This window comes from Cupressus sempervirens, chromosome 7, assembly GCF_028749045.1.
Source record: "Cupressus sempervirens isolate cs-2001-9-10 chromosome 7, ASM2874904v1, whole genome shotgun sequence".
NCBI lineage: Eukaryota > Viridiplantae > Streptophyta > Pinopsida > Cupressales > Cupressaceae > Cupressus > Cupressus sempervirens.
Window position 1 is genome coordinate 620,712,573 of NC_143124.1, and position 21,589 is coordinate 620,734,161.

At 33.7% G+C, this 21,589-nt stretch overlaps 1 protein-coding gene across 1 annotated transcript in view; it reads right to left on the reverse strand.

Moving 5' to 3' along the window:
- Nucleotides 1–3,210, reverse strand: part of LOC149548235 (SNF1-related protein kinase regulatory subunit gamma-like PV42a) — a 246,747-nt gene extending 243,537 nt beyond the window's left edge. The window contains exon 1 of the mRNA XM_089792280.1: nucleotides 2,652–3,210. Within this exon, the coding sequence (XP_089648406.1) occupies nucleotides 2,652–3,088 (437 nt within the window). The 5' untranslated portion in view covers nucleotides 3,089–3,210. The remainder of the gene's footprint in view (nucleotides 1–2,651) is intronic.
- Nucleotides 3,211–21,589: the final 18,379 nt, after the last annotated feature.

Sequence of the window (21,589 nt, forward strand, 5' to 3'; positions counted from 1 at the left end):
AATAAGATTCAAGAAATCCATGTTCAGTTGCTTGCCATCGGTCGCAAGATGGAGGAAGAGGACATTGTAGTTATCTCTCTCCGGAGTTTACCAAAGTCCTATGAGCATTTTATCAAGACTCTCAACATCACATCTTCTGGTGTTGATCTGAAGTTCTCTGATCTCTACGCACTCCTGCTCCAGCTTCAAAAGGCTTTGAGAAAAGGAACATTCAATGCAACTATTGCCACAAGTATGGGCACATGAAGCTTGAATGTTGGAAGCGCTTAGCTGTCCAATCTATAAGCAATCTGGTTCACAGTCCATAGCAAATAGTGCGAACCACCTTGAGCAGACAGAATTTGCCTTTTACGCTTTTTGACCAATAGTGCGGACCAATAGTTTTTATTATCTTTGTTTAGTATCTAATGGTTATTATCTATTGTAATCTTCTATAAATATTAGAATGTTTCAATATTTAGTTTTTTGTTTCTAGAATAGAATGTTTCTATTCTTTACAATTGTTTCTTAAGAAAACATCGTTCAGTCTCTTGTATAAATTGATCACTTGATCACTTTTTTTAAAAAAGCACATATTTTCCAATTACTTCATAATAGTTTTGACTCTAGTGCCCATTAGTTTGACTTTTCTTCCTACAAAGCAACGCTTTGTAAAGAAGAAAATCATAATCAATAAAACAATCAAGCACAAAGTAATCAATACCATTAATACAAATCAAAAAATTGAAGGATATAGGTGATAATATCTTTCTCGAAATATTATTGTCGTCTTCAGAGATCACATAAGATTGAAGTACAGTTATAAGTATATCTGCTATAAAAAAAATTATGATTATAATTTAAGTATAGGCCTACCTGCCTTGGTTCTGCAAAGCCTAAAGAGCAGGGGAAGAGATTCATATTGATCGCTCCCAATAGTTGGCCAAATCATTTGGAAGATTTGAGCATTGAGTTAGGCAATATCATAGAAATTTCCAATATGATGATTTGGGAACCAACGGCGACTACATCCGCTAGCTTGTCAAAGATGGAACCGTGATGTTGTAGTATGTACACTTTGAGAACAACACTACACATACATACTAAAGCACCTCACCCAATCTTTGAATCTAGAAAAGTTTGTCAAGTTTAAGGGGCAACTTGGTGTAGTTGATAAAATGACCACTAAGGGAGGTTATTAGAATATTTTTAGTCTCTCTCTATATTTAGCTAGTTCTTCTAGAACCGTAGTTAATGGTCATTCACTTCTATTTATAGGCGTCGTCTTTATTAAGACAACCTCGTGCTTTGGTTCCTGCTACTATTAGCATCCATAACCTCTAATTAAGAGTTCATTGATAATACAATTATTATCTTGTTTTGAACAATTTCAAATACCATCCAAGCTAGGTTTATCACTGTCTTGTGGCATTCTCGTGTGTGCGAATTCTGTAATATTTTGAACTCACATTGGAAATAAAATCATCTACGCTTATTTTTCTCAATCATCCATCTTGCAAATTAACTAATATCGTGATCATACAGGGAAAATGAAGTCGTCTAGGTTCATTTTTCTCTATTGGCTTGAATGGTGTCTTCCAAATTTACAATAGCTGAGTCAAGATTTTTGTGATTCAGCATTATTATATTATTTAACTACAGGATTGATTTTGTTTGATAATGTACGGTAGAGGTGCCTGCTAAATTTTTAAGGATTAGCATCTATTCATTAAGGAATGAGTTTATGTTTGGTTTCTATAAATGGAAAGACTAACTCACCAAGTAACACTTAATTTATTAGTTCTACGGGAGGCTGGTAAATAAATCACCACCCATGTCATGACTTGTGCCAGTACAGCGATCATAAAATGGATAGCTTGGCTGCTATTTTCTTCAAGAAAATCAACTTGATAGTCAATTAAAAGCTGCTTTCTTAATTGGAGAGTTTGAAATGGCTGCTCCATTTCTATCTTGGGGGTGGTGGCTGGAAAAGCTGATTGAGGAGGAAAGACACCTCCTTGACAGTCTTCCATTACCGAAGGATAATCAAGTCCTGAAAAACTCACCCACAAATTCTGTTAATGTGAAGGCCAACAGTCAGGATATTTTTTCCCTCCACTTATGAGTGTCTCTTCATTTCTGAGACTCTTCACTTAATTTGTAATTAGCATCTTTAACTATGTTGTATCATTGTAATCAACTTGTTCTATAATACAATACTCTGCTCAGTGCTCAGTGTGGACGTAGCCACAAGTTGTGGTGAACCACGATATTTGCGCTTACTCTTGTCTATTAAATATTTGAGAATGGGCTTTTGCTATAAAATCCACATTTGAGTTTATTCTTATTAAACTGCAGGGCACGGTTTGGTAAGTGAAACTGAATCAATTTATCTCTCATTACCCGGTCAGTTTGAACTAGAGACAAGTAATCAAATATCAATTTCCAGAAGACTAAGGAAGGCTGTGCTCAAATTTCGCCCTGGTGAATTTAGGCGGGAATATTCGGCCAGGTTTGTATTTGTATAAAGATATTTGTTTTCTCAAATGTTGCACATTTCTAGCACACTGCATAGTACACATGACATGCTTATGAATTGTTTTTTAGTCAAATACAAAAATTAAATAGGCCAGAGAGAGCTTAAAAAGAGAAATAAGTTAGAGAAAGCGAACCTGGTGTTAGGATTAATGGCCCAGAGGCTGAGACCCTCGAAAGAGTGGCCTATGATAGAAGAAACAGAAAGGGACATGTCGTCAGATTCTGCAATGTGGACCAAAATGTCGAGCATGCTGAGCATGCCAATGTAGTGCTTTGAAAGAGCACCAGAGGGTTTAAGGCAGGCTAAGATCATTGAGCCTCCTGCTCCCGTCCACTTCCCAGGTGGAGCCGCCACTGCCACTGCCACCACATCATTTGCAGCCATCACTTGCACTGCGTCTGCTATGCTCGCTGTGTATGGCACCTCCACCAGCCTCCTCTTCTCTTCCACCACATCCTTCACTCTTGTTCTCCTCAGTATGTTCTTGTTATTGTTGTTAATCTCCGCCATTGATCCATATCCGGTCTGTCTTGTCCTTCTGCTTATATATAAACGCATGCAACCTTCCATGCTTACACGTAGCAATCATAACATTTGTTAGAGTCTGAAGCCAATACAACTGCTATGTAAAACCGATCGCCCACGTAAAGGAAGTGCATTTTCGTGGCTGTATAGCCACGGGCATGCTACGCGGTCACCTTTGGCAAAAATAAGTCAACTTTGACTATTTAGCACTTTTAGTATTGGAATGAAGTTTAGTGTGATGTTTAAGCGGTCCTAGTCTATGCTACCACTTTTATGTTCCTTTCTATGAATCTGCTAATAAGTCTTTGGTTTGTAGTCTGCTAATAAACCTCTTATATTTTTAACAAATTCCTTTGCCCAAGATGAGTACCTAGATGGCAAGTTGCAAAAATTCATTCTTTGAGCACCACAAGTATAGGAAGCTAGCTTATAATTTGGTTCCATATAGTGATACTGTAATCACCTAAAAATGGTCACCTAAACTATTAGCCCCCTTCTCATCATTTAAGTTAAATTAATTAAAGCACTCCAATGGATAGGGAGCTCTAAGCCAGCATTCAAGCATTCCAATCTCATGGAATCTCTTGAATAGAAAGATTTAAAGTGTGACACTTTCTTACTGTACATTTTTGGCCACCCAATCAGATTTGCCACTAATTTGCCCCATCCCAGCGAGAAGCCCTTTCGGCTCCTATTAGTAACCAGAGCTTAGGCAACCAACGAACAACAAGCATGTAATGGGTACTCATCACCGTACTCATTAATGAGTCGCTCTCAACTCAAATGGTAGTCTAGGATGGTAATATCCTAAAACATCTATTGCACAGTCGCTCTCCCCTTTGTCAGGGTCTGATCATAATAAATTATGACTCGTAAACAACCTCGCATCAGTATGCCTCACATGGATATCAGAAACTTAAAATGCAAAAGAGAAATCAAACATAAACTCGCAAGATCACCATAATAGGATACTCGAAAGATGCGATATACATCCTCCAGTGTGATGGTCACCTCTCCAGTAGGCAGGTGAAAGGTGTTGTGCTCATTATGTCATCACTCGGCTATTACAGTCAATGACCCATGGTTCACCTATATATGGGGCATCTGTATAACCCACTTTAGCCCCATACTTGATATGGCGGCGTTCTCATCATTAGTAAGATGCCATAAAACACACAACCCCACCACTTTGGGGACCCCAATGTGAAGTGTCAGAAACATTAGTAGCATCGAAAAAATGATCTAACATGCAAAATACAACTCAAAATGCTCAAAAAATAGGTTGTGTGATACTTCCTGCTATATGCAAGAAATACCTTTTTCTAAAAAAGTATCGTACGATACTTTTTACACTACCCAAGCGATACTTTCTGCACAGGCAATGTTTCGCACTGGCTCAAGCGACATTTGGGTATAGCCGATGTGATGGACTTTTACACACGATGCGATACAATTTTTCATGCAAAATATTGTGTGATATTTCTTAAAGTCTACCCGTACAATACTTTTAAAAATATTGCATGATATTATGAGTTCAAACCTTAAAACATGCAAAAAAGGGTCATAAATGCTTCAAAAAAGGGCAAAAAGTCGATGACTTACCAAGGCCTCATATTCAAGTGGTCGGTGGTGCAACCGACTGTGCTTGAAAAGGTGTCAGTGGGTCAGAATGTTCACTAACGCCTTGTTTCTCTCTCCAAACCACTCAAGAGCTCTCAAAATCACAAAAGACAAATGAATTGAAAATGACACTTGGACCCCTTATATAGCCTTCCAACCTCATTTTGGCTCATTTTTTAAACTCCTTGGAATTCTACGAAAATTGCACCCCTAGCTAATTTTGATGTCCTGCATCCATTTTCGGGATTGAAATCAAAATCTAAGTTCATCTTGATACTCAAAATTGCATTTCAAAATTCTACCTTCTTCTATGTAGTTAGCTAACCTTTTGAGGTCTAATCTTCAAATCTTTGTTGGGGCATCTTCGTTTCTCCATGTCTTCACCATAGCTACACTTCATATCTACTTCCATTCATATTTTCATGTCTAAATCATCTTCCTTCTTGATTTGACCCAATTTGCATACTTTATCCTTTGTGGTCAACTCTGGTCAAACTAGGGCATTCTACCATTTCCTTATAGTCATTCTTTGGCTCTAATCATATATCTGTCATCATGGACTTTGTTATATCTCAATTTTCTCATATTTTCCTCATTTTTGCATTCCCCTTTACCTCACTTTGATTTTGATCTCGAGGGGATAGAAATACTATATCGTCGCTTGCTACAACTATCTCAGGAGCATATGTTTGATCTTTTCATTTGCTCTCAACCTATCTGCTTTTCTTAGTGTTAGTATTCTCCTTGAGTTCTGACATCATATCTTTCCTAGTGTTCAGTAGTACCGCTATCAAGTTGTACATTTAGGATGTTCTATCTCTTTCTACATTTCGTTCTTCGAAATCAAACATCTCTATCCATTGCTACCTACTCGGCTTCTATTTTCTTTGACGTAATGTGTTCCTAGATTGATCACACATTAGTCAAAGAGGGAAAAATGTAATCACCTAAAAATGATCACCTAGACTATTAGCCCCCTTCTCAGCATTTTGGCTAAATTAATTAATCATTTGCATAGACCAAATTGCTAAAAATTAATTAACTTTATTATAACCTATAGTTTGACTATGCTATCCTAAGTTCATTATTTGATTAAAATAATATGTCCCCTTTTAATTAAATAAAAGACCCCATTCTTCTAACCCACTCAATGTGCACACATAAAGCATTATTCCTATTTCAAAATTAAAAGAAGAGGCTCTTTTTTGTCTCACATTCAAAGTGAACTCTTTGTTTATTGGTTGACTTATTTGTGCACATGGATCACTCCTATTTTCAAACTCCACCGACCCTGATCATTCATCATTTGATCTCGATCTCCATCATTCGTACATCTTTAAAAGAAAGAGCTCTCCCCTTGTCAAAACATTCACACTCTTCAGTATTGTTATGATGCAAGTTTATCATTTGAATCCTTGAAGAGCTTTGTGGAGAACTTCTGTCCTCTTCTCTACATTCTCTCACATCATGGCATTTTAGTGTAGATTCATGTATCTTAGTTCTCTTTTGCAATAATCTAGCTCACATAGCTTAAATAGTTGGATTTGTAACACTCTCATTATTGTTAACATAGCTACATTTTGCATATTCATACTAGTTTAATCCATATTTGTATTGCATATTTGAGGAACTCATTGTAGACACTTGTATTCTTGCTCTTGTCTCAAGAACCTCCCATTGCATGGTTTACTAGCAAGGAATGTGTTTCTAAGGCTCAGCTGAGAGTCATTCATATTGCTCAAAACACACATTTTTCACTCCATGGATAGGGAGCTCTAAGCCAGCATTCAAGCATTCCAATCTCATGGAATCACTTGGATAGAAGGATTTAGAGTGTGACACTTTCTTAGTGTACAGATACCACAACATAGTAAGCTAACACTTGGGAAATGAATAATGAAAGAAGTATATATTTATTCATGTTGAGACTCTAAGGTTGAGACATTTTAACCTCAATGTTTTCTCACTTATTGAAACAACCTATAAAGAGTTAATCTCCATTATTTGTTTAATAACCCAAGCCCGATAGCACTAGCACACAATTTGAACTTCTTTGTGCTCATGGGCTTTATCAATGCATATGCAACATTTGCCAAAATATCAACCTTTTCCATTTTCAACCATGTTGCAAATAAAATGAAATTGTGAGTCAATTTGCTTTATTTTGGCACATGGAAGGTTGGATGCATTGAAAAATTAATGGAACTTTAGTTATCACAACAAATGATGTTTTTTCCTACATCAACCCAATATCTTAACATGATTGTTTTAATTGAATGGATTCTTTACAAGCATAAGTAGATATCATGTCCTTTGCTTCTATAATGGACGAAACCAAAACTTGTTTCCTACTCATCCAGATTTTAGAACCACCAAACATTGTGAAAACATGTCTACCTATGGATCATTCTATAAGATACCCCCTTGATCAACTCAATTTATTTTTTAACTTTGGCTCATGGAAATTTTATCAAAATGTTTGCTTGTAATATGAATACTTAGTTTTTGTTTGGTTCTTAGAATGATGATGTAAGTGTGTTTGATGTGGTGTTTATTGTTGTTACTAAGTAACTCAAATAGGAAATAACACTTTACAAATTCTCTAGCACAATAATATAGAGATGATACTCATGCAAGATTATAGAAGCAAAGTCTAATACAAATACACACCTTAAAATTTTCTTGATTTTCTTAACATAAAAAACTAATTGTAAAAATTTCAAACCTAGTATCTATTTCAAACGTGATGCACAATGGATTGATGTCCTTATTCATCCTCCATACATGATGCTTTAGAATCTTTCCATGTGTAACTATATGAATGCTTCCTTAACACTAATGCTTAGTTTCTTTGACTAGTAGAAGTTATCCCTAATGATCCTTAGACCTCTATGATCTTGTAGCAACTCTCTTAACCCTGTTATAACACATTTGATGGAAACTTTAGATATGTATGGAATGAATACAATAATTACAACTTGTATGACACTCTTAGAAGCTTCTAGACTTGTGTAGTATTTTTTTCAAAGCAAATTTTAATTTATAAACTCTTAGCACCCTTGATTAGCATATATAGAAATGGTTACTAGTCATTACTAGTTTGAGCAACCTCTTCAATACCTCAAATAAAACTCTTCCATCTCTAAAATCTCATGAAATGGAGTACTAAATATATTACATAAACAAATATTTACCTTAGTGCTCAAGAAATCTCATAAACTATCATAACCATATCTCAAAAAGAAAAGAGAGTTATGTAAATGAGAAGGTTTTTCATCCTCCATGCCTAAAAATATGAATTATTTAAACAATTTCATAAACTTCATATATTTTACATATTTCTAAAAGAGATCTCTACAATCTCTTTTATAACACTTTCTAAGAGACAATTGACTCACATTGTCAATGTGGGATAAAGAAAATCATGTTTTTGCCCTTTCCTATTTTGGGGAGAGTTTTTGCTTTTGTGCCCCTATTTTCTCGTAATCATGTTTTATCCCTATTTTACTATGATCATGTTTTCCTTAGTATCCCCCATACCATTTAGCATGGTTTTACTTCAACTTAAGTCTCCATACATGTTTTCCAATGTTTTACAAAATAAAAGGCACTATTTATTTTAAATATTTCCCACAAATATTGACAATGCTAAATAATTAAACTAAAATTTATTAATGTATAATAAATAATTTCAATGATGGCTCATTCATAGGCCTAGAAGAGATCATCATTCCTTGGTCTATGATCTTCCAGTTAGATGGACTCACCTTGAAAAGGGATGGACAAAGATCAAATTTGATGGTGCCTCAAAGGGTAATACATGCCCCAGTGGAGCAAGTTACATCATCAGGGATTAGAAAGGAAACACTTTGGTCATAAGGACAAAGAGACTCATATTAGGGACAAATAAAAAGTTGATTTCGAAGTGGCTTCATTGGAAGTTAGGAAGGAGAAAAGAATTTAGAATTAGGAAGATCCATTTGGAGGGAGATCCAGTAACTACAATTTAGGTTGTCTCTAGTGGGTCAAGTCAAGCATGACATGTTAATAGATATGTGAAAATAATCAGATATTTTCTAGATGAATTTGAGAGCTATCAAATTATGCATATGTAAAGAGAGGGGAATTTGAAGTGAATGTAATGTTTAAGGAGATTAAATTAGAAGACATTATACAAGACTTCAGATTTGTTAAGGGTGAATGACTCAATTAAAGAATGAATGAATGAAGTGAGAAGCTCTTCCATATTGTATAGAATGAGATGGGCAAGGTCTAGCAGGTGGTAATATTTTATAACTTTAAATTCAAATTTAAATGTGAAACTTAACGAGAAAAACCATATGTTAATTCTAATTTTAAAATTAAATGTGAAGCCTATGTATGCATTAGGCTGGGGTCCCATGGGAAGGGAGCATCCTAAAAAATAGAGTTGGAGTCACTTGCAACTTTTTAGGAATATTTTACTCTATTTTTAAGGATTATTTTAAAGCTAGTGGTTTGATGAATTATGTGTTCAAATTCATTTTAAAAATTTAAGCTCCAAAATGTCAAGGAAACTAGTAATCACATGAGAACAATAACTTTTGTCTTCTTTTTTTTGTTCATAAATAAAAAATTAAAAAATTAAATTATTTCTAAAATGACATTTTAACAAAAATCTGAAATGAAAATGTTTTGACAAGTGGCACAAAGTATTCCTAAGTTGGTGGAGTGATTTCTAGCCCACCCCTTTTCACTGGCTTGTTAAAAAATGAAGGCTTTTACGTTCGAGGAGAGGATTCTAAATAACCATGTAGCAAAATAAAAATCTATTTATGGGACCACCCTCTTCCTCAAAAATAGAGCTAATCCCCCCTCCCGTATGACTCCTACCTTAGTTGAGTAAGACTCGTATTCATGAGGATTTCTTTGAGGTGGCAGTGAAGGACATAGGACATTAATGCTAGTCTAATGGGATGTCCAAGACATTATTACAAATGTTTGATATTAGCAAGTTGCACATTTTGTAGTTGCCAATAAGTGTTTAATAAAATATTTTTTTAAAATATAATTTCATGAAAAATAAATTAAAATATAATTAATTTTTAATTAAAGAGAATAAATTTTAAAAAATAAAGAGTTAAAAATATTATTTATTTATATCTAACTTATCATATATGAATAAAACTATCATCTAAAAAATCTATTACAGAAAATTAATAGGAAAGTGACATGAAAAAAAAATGAGCAAAAAAAAACTAAAATAATCATAAAAACTAAAAACTAAATTAATTTAAAAAGCTAAAATTAAACTAATTAAAAAATAAAATAAAATAAGGCTTGTTAATGGGTTTGTTAGGGCTAATCCTAATCTGAACAGGGAAAAGGTAAGTTGGACACTACCAGAAGAAGGGTGGGTTAAAATAAATTTTGACAGGGCTACCAGGGGGAATCTGGGAGTCTCGGGGTGTGGTTTTGTAGCAAGAGATCACAAGGGAAACACTCTTGCCTTCGTTTCCAAACGATTGAGCAATGACACAAATAATGTGGCAAAATGTTGTGCGGCAAAAGAGGCTCTACTTTTAGGAGCTAAATTGGGCATTCAAAGAGTCCATCTTGAAGGAGACTCAAAGATTATCATTAGTGGAACAAAGAAGGGGAAGCTAGAAGCATAACAACTTGATAAATACATTTAGTAGATTAGAGGATTGTTAAGGGAATTTGAAGATTTTAAGGTTTCCCATACTTACCGAGAAGCAAATAGGGTAGTAGAAAAGTTGGCCAACATGGGTGCGAATATAGTTGGGGATACAGAATGAGATATATGAAGACCTTAGACTTCTCATTTTACATTAAAGAGAGGAAGTATATAATGGCCAAATGCTTAAATAAAATTTAAGTGCACTTGTTGATCATATGGGGATTGCAACTTCCATAATCACTCCACCGCCGATGACATTCATTTCACAGTATGCAGAGATCACATTCTCTAGTGCATGTTAGCTAATGATATCATTTTCAAACACCCCGACATATGCTTGCTTCCAGAGTGTTCAAAGAAAATTAATTTTAGGAAAGAGTGAAAAACATGGAGTGTTCAACAAGGGAGATGGAAATGGAAGCAAATTTTGCATTGGGATTAGAGAGGCAAATGCAAACTTATGATGGCAAGATTACAATCTAACACTTGAAGAAAATTATCATGTTCAATGACCCAAATTTCTTGGAGGGCATTCAACAAATATACGATGTGGAGTACCTTGAAGATTATTGGAAGCGGTGTTCGAATCTGGATGTGACCTCACTTTTTGTGGCATTGGCATTGATGATGTGTGATTCAAAGGAGGAAGTATGTCAGGTTGTGGCAGATTGTGTCAATCCACAATGGCTACTTGGGTTGGAAGAGATAGTGGAACGAGTTGTTTTGGGTGTGGGCATAGAGATGGGAGAATAGTTGTGGAGATTTATTGGTGATGGGGATTCCTCTATTTAGCCCATGGTAGTTTGGTCTTCAGCAAGTCCAAAAGGGGTGCACATACCCAAGGCAGAGCAAGGTTGAAGGAATATAGTAGACTTCCTGTAGGGGAGTATTCAGGTGTCCATCGAGGACAAGCTTGGATTCAAGAAGGAAACATCGCAGAAGAGTGTGCTACTGCCAAGGCAGCCCTGCAACATCAGCTTGTAAGGAAGAATCAGAAGGAAGGGGGTGAATCCATGGTAAAGGGCATATGGGTGGATGTTTCATTGACAGGAAAATTGAGAGAAAACAATAGCAAGCATCACCAAGTTCTGCATGGGAAGTTAAGACCTTTGTCTATATTAGATGATTAAGCTACCCCAACTTCAGATAAGAGGAAGCGGTTTGTTGGTTCAAGGACTAGCCATAGGATGCTGGTGGTGGTGGTCAGTGTCTACTCTCAAGGAACCTTTTTGTTTTCTTTTCAAGGTGGCTATGTGGGTTTGGGTGTCTTCTACTTGTGGTAGGGTGCTAATGCTCTATTTTTTTGTACAAACAATATGTATGGCATTGGGGATGGGTAGATGAATCTATGTAAGGACAATGGCCAAATTTTGCATATGAAAATATTGTAATTCCTCTTTTAATATTAATATAAAATCATAATGTTACCTATAAAAAAGAAATTAATTAAAATGAATCCATTTTAGAAATGAATATCAAATTTAAATTTTATAAAAAACATGAATTAATCTCGAATCATATGTTAATTTTAAGGTAAGATAATTAAAATGTATAATCGAAAAATAACTTTACAAATAGGTTGACAATATCTAGCAAGAAGAAGTTATTTCACCTGGACCTTTAGGCCTCGTTTGGCTGTAAGAATTGAATTGGAATAGGAATTCATAAATTCCTAAAATTTCAAATCCTCATTTTGAGTGTTCTAAATTAGAATTGGAAAAAGGAATTTGTATTCCCATTTTGGCCCCAAAATAAGAATTTAGTATTCTACCTAAATAGGTGGAATATCAAATTCTCATTCTTATTCTCATTTTTCGTTTGACTCTTTGATTCAAAATTAAGGTTTGTTTTAAAAACATTTCCCAAATTCATCATAGTGACTCTTTCACTCAATGTGAACGAATGAGATCATATTGATAAGGAAAATTTGGAGTTGCATAAAGGGTTGTTGCTCTATAAGGTTGGAGCTCACATGGTAGTGAATCCATAGATGAGAGAACTCTTAGCACAAGTGTTGATGGTATCCCTATGCGGGAGTATCCTAGCAGTGTTGGAGACTTGATTCAGAGATTATGTGTTGCATTCATGATAGAGTTTTTCATTGATGTCAACATACTGGTTATTCTATGAAGTCTAGCAGAGCAACAAACATAGTTTGGCTTCCTGTAGTTTGAGGATTGGAGATAAGCTTATGTGTACTTGGGATTATGTTCTATAGAATGTCTAGATACTAGAGTTAGGAACGAGTATAGAAATATGAAGACTGGATATAGTTATGATGAATTTGGTGAAGGCAATATTCAAATAGTGTTTTTAGAAAGTGAATATTGTTGTTTGGATTGTATCTCCTAATAGAGATAGAATTTGGTTAAGAATACTTAGATGGAGGTTTTAGACATGCTAAAGATTTTGTGGTTAATTATGCACATCCAAATGATCAACGAGTGAAGAGTTATAAAGACTGTGAGTCGATAGATTGCTTGCAATTGTGAAATTGATGTAATATTGTAATGTAACTTGTAATATAATATCTTAAGTTGGTCATATATTATTATTGTAAATTGAGAAAGCCTCAAGGCTGACTTAATAAAAAAAATTAGAACTTGGTATAACGGAAAGATGTTTTCATTAGTTGTTGTCATCAATGAGATCATTTTATGATCTGCGAACTTGAGAGTGAGATCTAGTGCAAATATTATGTATTTAGTGAGATATTGTATTGTGAGAACTTACATGTGAACATCTTTTGTATAAGAGAAGTGGTTGGTGCAATTGAGGCATGGTGAGCTTACAAGGTACTATATTTGGAAAAGAAGTTGTTTTTAGATAGTGGTTATTATACACTTGTATTATTCAATGAGGATAGTACTAAAGCTATTTGGATAGTAAGTCCTTATGTCTTTCTTTCAACTCCTAACAAGGTGGCACAACTCCTAACAGGATTGGAATCTCCTTACAGGACTCAAAGTCGTCTAACAGGGACTCTTATGTACCAATTATATTTCATTTACGCCTAATAGGGTCCTTCATTTCACAAGGAGCATTTATATTAGTACATCATCTTGTAGGTACCATGTCCATCGAGGTCTTCCCTCTGATCAAGGGTTTCCCTACTTAACGTATCTGGTGTTATTGTGTATGGTTATCTTTCTATAATGTTGTTGCATCTGTCGTTTACATATTTCAAAAATAATAAGGATATTATGAGTTATTTTAATTGCATAACCGATTTACTCCCCCCCACCCCCTCTCAGTTATCTTAGCAAACTTTACTTTCTAACAATTGGTATCAAAGCATTAGGTCCTTAGAGGAAAAGCTTAACAACTTAAGGAAATCTATGGTGCAACTAAGGAAAGAAAGTTTGTAGTTTGATGGAGTTAACTATGCCAGTTGGAAGGAAAAGATGAAGACGCATTTTCTATGCATGGGTCTAGGTTATTGGTTGACTACTAAGAGTAAAAATGATGTGATTGAAGAAGACAAGCTTGATGGTTGTAATGAAAATAAGAAAGACATATTCAGGTTCAATATGCTTGCTAGAGAAGCATTATTATTAGCGCTTCCTAAAATTGAATTTACTCAGGTAAAATATTTAAGACTTGCTTATTAAATTTGGAATACTTTGTAAATTACATTTGAAGGTGATAATCATGCTTAGAAGGTTAGATTACAGAATTAGATATGCTTTTATCAAGATGCTAAAATGATGGAAGATGAATTTGTAAGAAGTTACTATGGTAGAATAACATAAATTGTTGTAGGAATTAATACTTGTGGAGGAGAGAAATGTGAAGATGAGATTATATGGAAGATATTGAAGGCTTTAACACCTACGTACATACAGACAACACAAATGATTGAAAAAGTAATTCCCCTATCAACTAAATTTATAAGAAATGTTCTTCTTGAGAGACAACAGTAAAAAAAATTGTGGATGAGATAGAGTGAAGAATTGCCTAGAGTTGAAACTACTTCCATTGCATTAAGTGTTCAACCTATGTTGACAAGGAGTGCAATTACAAGTGGAGATTATGCTAGTAGTGGTGAACAAAATTTGAAGAAGACAAGAAGATTAAGGAAGTACTTAGCCTACTTATGAAGAGAGAACCTAAAGGTAACAAAACTTTTGAGTGTTGGACTTGTAATGAACTTGGTCATTACTCTTCTAAATATCCTAAGAGAGTCAAGAAGTATAAGAAGCCCTATAAATCAATAATTCCTAAGGATTTCCTTTAGCGAATGATGAGGAATTTTATGCTAGACTAGAAGAATTCTTGAGTGAAAGTGATGATGAAATAGGATTTGTTGCTATTAAGGAAGAAAGCCCTGAAAACGAAGAAGTTAGAGAAGAAAAAGCATTAGTATCAGAAGTTGAAAAGAAGAAATATGATTGGATTATTAATAGTAATTGTTCCCATCACATGACTAGAGATATGAATAGGTTTGTGAATTCAATAGCTATGATGGAGGAATAGTTAGAGTTAGAAATAATGCAGCCTATCATATAAAAAGAAAAGGATCTATTACACTTGATGGAAAGAATAACACTGATGATGTTTACTTTGTTGATGGTTTTAAACATAATCTTTTGAGTGTTAGAAAGCTAATGGACAATGGATATCAATTGTAGTTTATAGAGAATACTTGCTTTATCAAATAAATATGGAACATTGATTGGTATTGGTACATGAACAAGAGGTAATGTATTTCAATTTAATCCTACTAAGATGACATGTTCAGTTGTTAAGGTGGATGATAGTTGGTTGTGAAATAAGAGATTTTGTAATATAAACTTTGATAACATTGTGAAGGTCTATACTACATTTGCAATTAGAGATTTTCATAAGATCGTGGAACCTGCTAACATGATGTGTAAGGAATGAGTAATGGAAAAATAGAAGAAAAGTTCATTTCCAAGCAAGAAATTTACTACATCTACGAAGTTGGAGATTGTGCACACATATTTGAGTGGTCCTACAAATACAAGAGAATTCTATGGGGAAAAGTATTTTATGATTTTTGTTGATGATTTCACTAGAATGATGTGGGTAGCATTTCCTAGAGAGCAATCTAAAGCTTTTAAGAAATTCAACATTTTAAAGAGTAGAGTATAGAATGAATCTAGCTTGAAGATTAGATGTTTGAGATCTGATAGAGGAGGAGAGTTTGCTTCAAATGAGTTTAAGAATTTTTGTGAAGATGATGACCTATAAAGATATAGCTTTTAGCCTCTAAGACACCTGAACAAAATGAGATAATAGAAAGGATATAGCTTTTAGCCTCTAAGACACCTGAACAAAATGAGACAACAATAGATATAGAAAGAGTGATGATGCTTGAGAACAATGCATAAAAGATCTTTTGGAGAGAAGTAGTAAATGCATTAGTATACACTATGAATAGAGTACAAATTAGAAAACACTAGTAAGACACCTTATGAACTTTGGTTTGGACATACACCTTCTATGAAATATTTCAAAATCTTTGGAAGTAAATCTTACATTAAGTGAGATGATGGTGTTGAAAAGTTTGATTCAAGGAGTGATGATTGTATGTTTCTTGGATATCCATTGAAAAGTAAGGCATATAGATGTTTTAATCAAAGAACTAAGACTATCATTGAGAGTGCAAATTAAGAGTTGATGAGAAGTTTAGAATTTAGGAAAGGATACCTAATTAAAATTTTGAAGAAGAAACTAATCCAAGGCCTAACAGAGAAAATGTTGAATAGGAATTATTTTAAGAGACTGACACTGATTTGCAAAATGAAATTCAGAGAGAAGTACAGAGAGAAGAACCTAGAGCTAAAATCAAAGTTGAAGTGGTGACACATAAAAAAAACTTGATAAAGAATCACCCTATAGAACAAATCAATGGAAGAAAAAATAAATGAGTAATGACAAGAAACAAGGTACATGAAGAATTGTATTTAATTTCTCAATTTGAACCTAAGAGTGTTGAAAAAGCTTGCAAAGATGATTATTGTATTAAATCTTTGAAAGAAGAATTAGAAAATATTGAGAAGAACAATACATGGGAATTGGTTCCTACACTTAAGGATAAGAATGTTACTAGCACTAAATGGGTATTCAAAAACAAGATGAATGAACAAGGTGAAGTTGTAAGAAACAAAGCATGATTGGTATGTAAAGGCTATTCAAAACAAGAAGGAATTGACTTTGAATAAACTTTTGCATATGTTGCTAGAATAGAAGTAGCAAGAATGTTTTTGACATATGCAACTAACAAGAATTTTACAATTTATTAAATGGATGTAAAATCAACTTTTATAAATGGTAAACTAGAAGAAGAGGTATATATTGAGCAGTGTGATGGCTTTCCATTGACAGCTAAAGAAGATATGGTTGGCAGATTGAAGAAAGCATTGTATGGATTGAAAAAAGAACCTAGAGATTGGTATGCAAGATTGGATAATTAAGTATCTTACAAGTTTGGGATTTGCAAAAGGTAATGTTGATAGTAACTTATATTTAAAAAATATTGACAGTGGATTACTGATTCTTGAGGTATTTGTGAATGGCACAAATTTTGGAGGAGATGATGAAGTGAGTAAGGTATTTGTAGAAGAAATGCAGAAATAATTTGATATGAGTATCTAAACTTTAAACAACCCCTTTTAGAAAAAGATATAAAAATATTGGCAAATCTTAGATTATTTTGAAAGATAAAATAATTTCTATTAATTAATTGGTGAATCTTACATTATTTAAATATTTATATAACTGAATTTTATAAAAATGTGGCAATTTTAAATATTTTTAAGAACTAAATGATTAGCCAAAAGTTTCTAAAATTAGCCAATTGGGAAATATTTAGCCACTAAAAAATTCATGGACCATTGGTGAGATGAAGTATTTATTAGGATTACAGATTGTTTTGAACAAAGATGGTGTTTTCATATCACAAGTTAAGTATCATAAAGACTTGTTGAAGAGATTTGTTTAGAAAGTTGTAAACCTATTAGAACACCTATGGTAACTAGACATAAGTTGTCTAGCAAAGATGAAACCCCTATTGTTGAGCTTAAAAAGTACAAATCTATGATTGGCGGATTGCAATATTTGACACACACTAGACTAGATATAGCTAATATAGTTGGAATTGTGGTGAGATTTCAAGAAGATCCTAAAGAGTCACATTATGCGACAGTTTTAGAGAATTTTAAGATATTTGAAGGGTACACTTGATTATGGATTATGGTATGCTAGATCAAATGATTTTACCTTATGTGCATACGCTACTGTGATTGGGAAGGAAGTGTAGATGAAAGAAAATGCACTAGTGGTGGGGCATTCTTCTTGGGAGGAAGATTAGTTTCTTGGCTAAGAAATAAATAGGACTGTATTTCATAGCATATGGCATAAGTATAGTATATAGCAATAGAAAATAGTTATAATCATATTATTTGGGTGAAACAAATGCTAAAAGATTTTTAGATTAAGCTTACAATGCCTGTTATCATGTATTTTGATAATACAACTATAGTGAGTATGTCAAAGAATCCAATATTACATTTAAAGACAAATCATATAACTATTACGTATCACTTTTTGAGAGAAAAATTTGTAGAGAAAGAGATCAGATTGGACTACATTAGCACAAAGGAGCAAACAACAAACATATTTACAAAACTTTTGGTAAAGGACAGATTTGAGAACTTAAATAGGTATGCTTGGGGTTATACCCCAACCTACTTTTGAGTAGATGATGTAAAGATTGCATTAGTCCAGTGGTAAAAGAGAACTATTTCTTTATTTGGATTGGATGTTTGATGCTTCCTCAATGGGGGATTATTTGTGTTTGAACTGAGTTATTAAGGAATCTTGGTGACTAGTATTTAATAGTATCTTTGGACATGTGATCTTATTGTAGATCATACCTAGAGTATTGACATAAGATACCTTTTTCATTGATGTCAACAGGGGAGAGAATAACACATGAAAAACATCTTTTGATATGTATGTTTGGGAGAGAATAACACATGAAATATCATTGTATATTGATTGATGTCCTTTGAAGGAGTGATGTTTTTGAAGGAGAGATTGATTGATGAAGAGGATTTTAAAAGATTGATGAAGAGGATTTGAAAATATATTGATGTATGGGAGAGATTAACACCTTCCTTATGAATGATGGTTACTAATATTCATGGACAACATGACTAGGGGAGAAGTTGCAATAAAGACTTTTGGTATTCATGGAACTCATATGTTTTTCATCTATGTTGCCATCAATACCAAAGGGGGAGGTTGTTAGCATGAATGTTGATGGTACTCGTACGGGGGAGTATCCTAGTAGTGTTGGAGACATGATTTAGAGGTTGTGTGTTGCATTCATCATAGAGTTTATCATTAATGTCAACATGCAAGTTATATTGTGAAGTCTTGTAGAGTAGCATCCAGTGTTTGGCTTCTTGAAATTTGAGGATTAAAGATAACCTTATGTGCACTTGGGATTATGTCCTACAAAGTATCTAGATGATACAATTAAAAGTATGTATAGAAATATGAACACTAGACAAAGTTGTGATGAATTTGGTGAAGGTAGTATTCAGATGTCACTTTTGGAAAGTGGGCACTGTTGTTTGGATTGTATCTCCTAAAAGAGATAGAATTTGGTTAAGTAAACTAAAAAAAAGGTTATAGACATGTTGAAGATGTTGTGGTTAATCACACACATCTAGATGATTAGCAAGTGAAGAGTTATGAAGACCGTGAGCTGACGCATTGCTTGTAATTTTGAAAATGATGCAATATTGTAAAGTAACCTGTAAATGTAATATCTTAAGTTGCTACTATATTATTGCTACTATATTATTATTTTTAATTAAGAAAACCTCACAGCCAAATCAATAATATTTTATAGGACTTGGTACAAAGGAAATATTTTTTCCTTGGTTATAATCATCAATGAGATCATTTTATGATATGTGAACTTAAGAGTGAAATCCAATACGGATATTATGTATTCAGTGAGATATTGTATTGTGAGAACTTACAAGTGAACATCTTTTATATCAAAGAAGTGGTTGGTACATTTGAGGTACAATGAGCTTACAAGGAACTCTATTTGGCAAAGCAGTTATTGTTGGATAGTGGTTATTGTACACTTGTATTATTCAGTGAGGATAGTAGTGAAGTTGTTTGGATAGTGGGTCCTTCTATCTTCCTTTCAACTCCTAACATGGTTGACACAACTCCTAACAAGGTTGGAATCTCTTAACAGGAACTCATATGTACTTATTGTATGTCATTGGCTCCTAATATGGTCCATCCTTTCACAAGGAATATATATTAGTTCATCATCTTTTGGGTACCATCTCCACTAGAGTTTTCCCTCTTATCAAGTGTTTCCCTAGTTAACAGATATGGTGTTATTGTGTATGGTTATATTTATGTGGTTGTTGCATCTACTATTTACATATTTGAGAATTAATAAGGATATTGAGAGTCATTTTAAATTACATAATAAATTAACACCCCCCCCCACCAATTATCTTGGTGGACTTTACTTTCTAACAAGGACTCATGGGTGGGCAACCAAAACATCAAATAGCAATGCCAACAGACCAAATATTCATCTTCTTCTTTATTTTTTCAAGTTTTTTTAACATGGTGTGTGAGAAGCTCTTCTACTATGTTTGGACCATTGTTTAGCCATCATTGATGGAGACATCAAGTCAAATGCTTATGCCTTTGAAGGATTGTTATGGGCCATTGGAACCCCTCCAAAATGATAAAAATGGTGATAGATTCTGGAACTCACAAGTAAAATACAATAGGCTCTGGTAAGGAGAAAAATAAATTTCCCATGACGCTACTAAGGCTGGTAAGTTTTCCAATCTTAGTGATGGAGCAAATTGCAGTGAATGTTCAATCTTATGAGCATGCTACAATAGTGTTCATTGATTTGGATGCACTATCTAGCTAGATGTGTTACTATCCAAATTTGGGTGAGGCCAAATGGGACTATGTTTACAAAATCTTGAATTAGTTTTGTTGAATCAAACAAATTTAGGATAACAAATCTAGAAAATTTAATTTTTTCAAACCAAACAAATTGAGAATAACAAATTGTGGATTAATAAATCTAGAATAACAAATTCCTATTCTTGCAACCAAACGTGTCCTAAATAGAATTACTTGGTGCTCGAGTTTTTAATAGTTGTGTTGGTTCCTCAAAGTTTTGGTTGAATTCCTATGAGTCTTGCCCACCCAATATTGGGAAATCTGACGCAATTTAGCCAATGGATGACTTTGATTCTTTGAAAATCAAATAGCCCCGATCTTCAGGCTCTGCCAACCTAAGAGAGTATAAGTATATCTCAATTCTTCAAACTAGTCAAGACTTACTTTTGTAGACTTCTTCTATGATACCCTTGAGATTGCAAGTATTTATCAAGGAGAAATTAAAATCTTTTGAAAAATGAATATTAGAATGCCTTAATATGTTTTGAGATTCAAAAATAGAGAGCACTTGAGTATAATGGAGAAGTCCACCAACTTCAATCAATAACAGACCTTAATGAATTAACCAAGACCAGTTGCTTATTCCAAATGGGAAAAATAGATTCTGATTAGTACCAACTTGGAAATTATCAAAACCCTTTAGAAACAATGTCCACATACCATCAATTACCAAACATAGAACTTTAACACAAAACACTAATTCAGTTGTTTTAAACTTCAACACAAGAAGACCAATTGAACAAAAAGCATAATATTTTTCATTTTTGACGATCAAGAGATTGCAAGAAATTTCAATGTATCAATGTTATATGAATCTAAGATGATAATTTATTGAATTAGAAAATAAAGTAATTTATTAATTTCAAAAAAGTGTGTATAATTGAGTCATGATTGGTTGCAATATCTACTCAAAATCTACACAGATCATTCACTTTTGTGTTAAGCCATGTTCTTCAATTTGTATATATATTTTTGGTAAAATCCATCTATATCTATATTAGGCTCTTGGTACCTCTTCTTATAGAAAATGAAGAGGTACAACAACACCTTCAAACCCTTCAAAATAACTTACAACTAGTTGTGTTGTCCTACATTTTGTCACCATAAAATGTAGGTAACAATACGAAAATTTTCAACTTAGTTTCACAATTCTCTGAGATTAGTTTATTATTGAATTGGATAACATCAATCAATAATTGACCCCAATGCACATAATGAGCTCTTTTACTGAAGGTTTTCATCAAAAAATTTACATT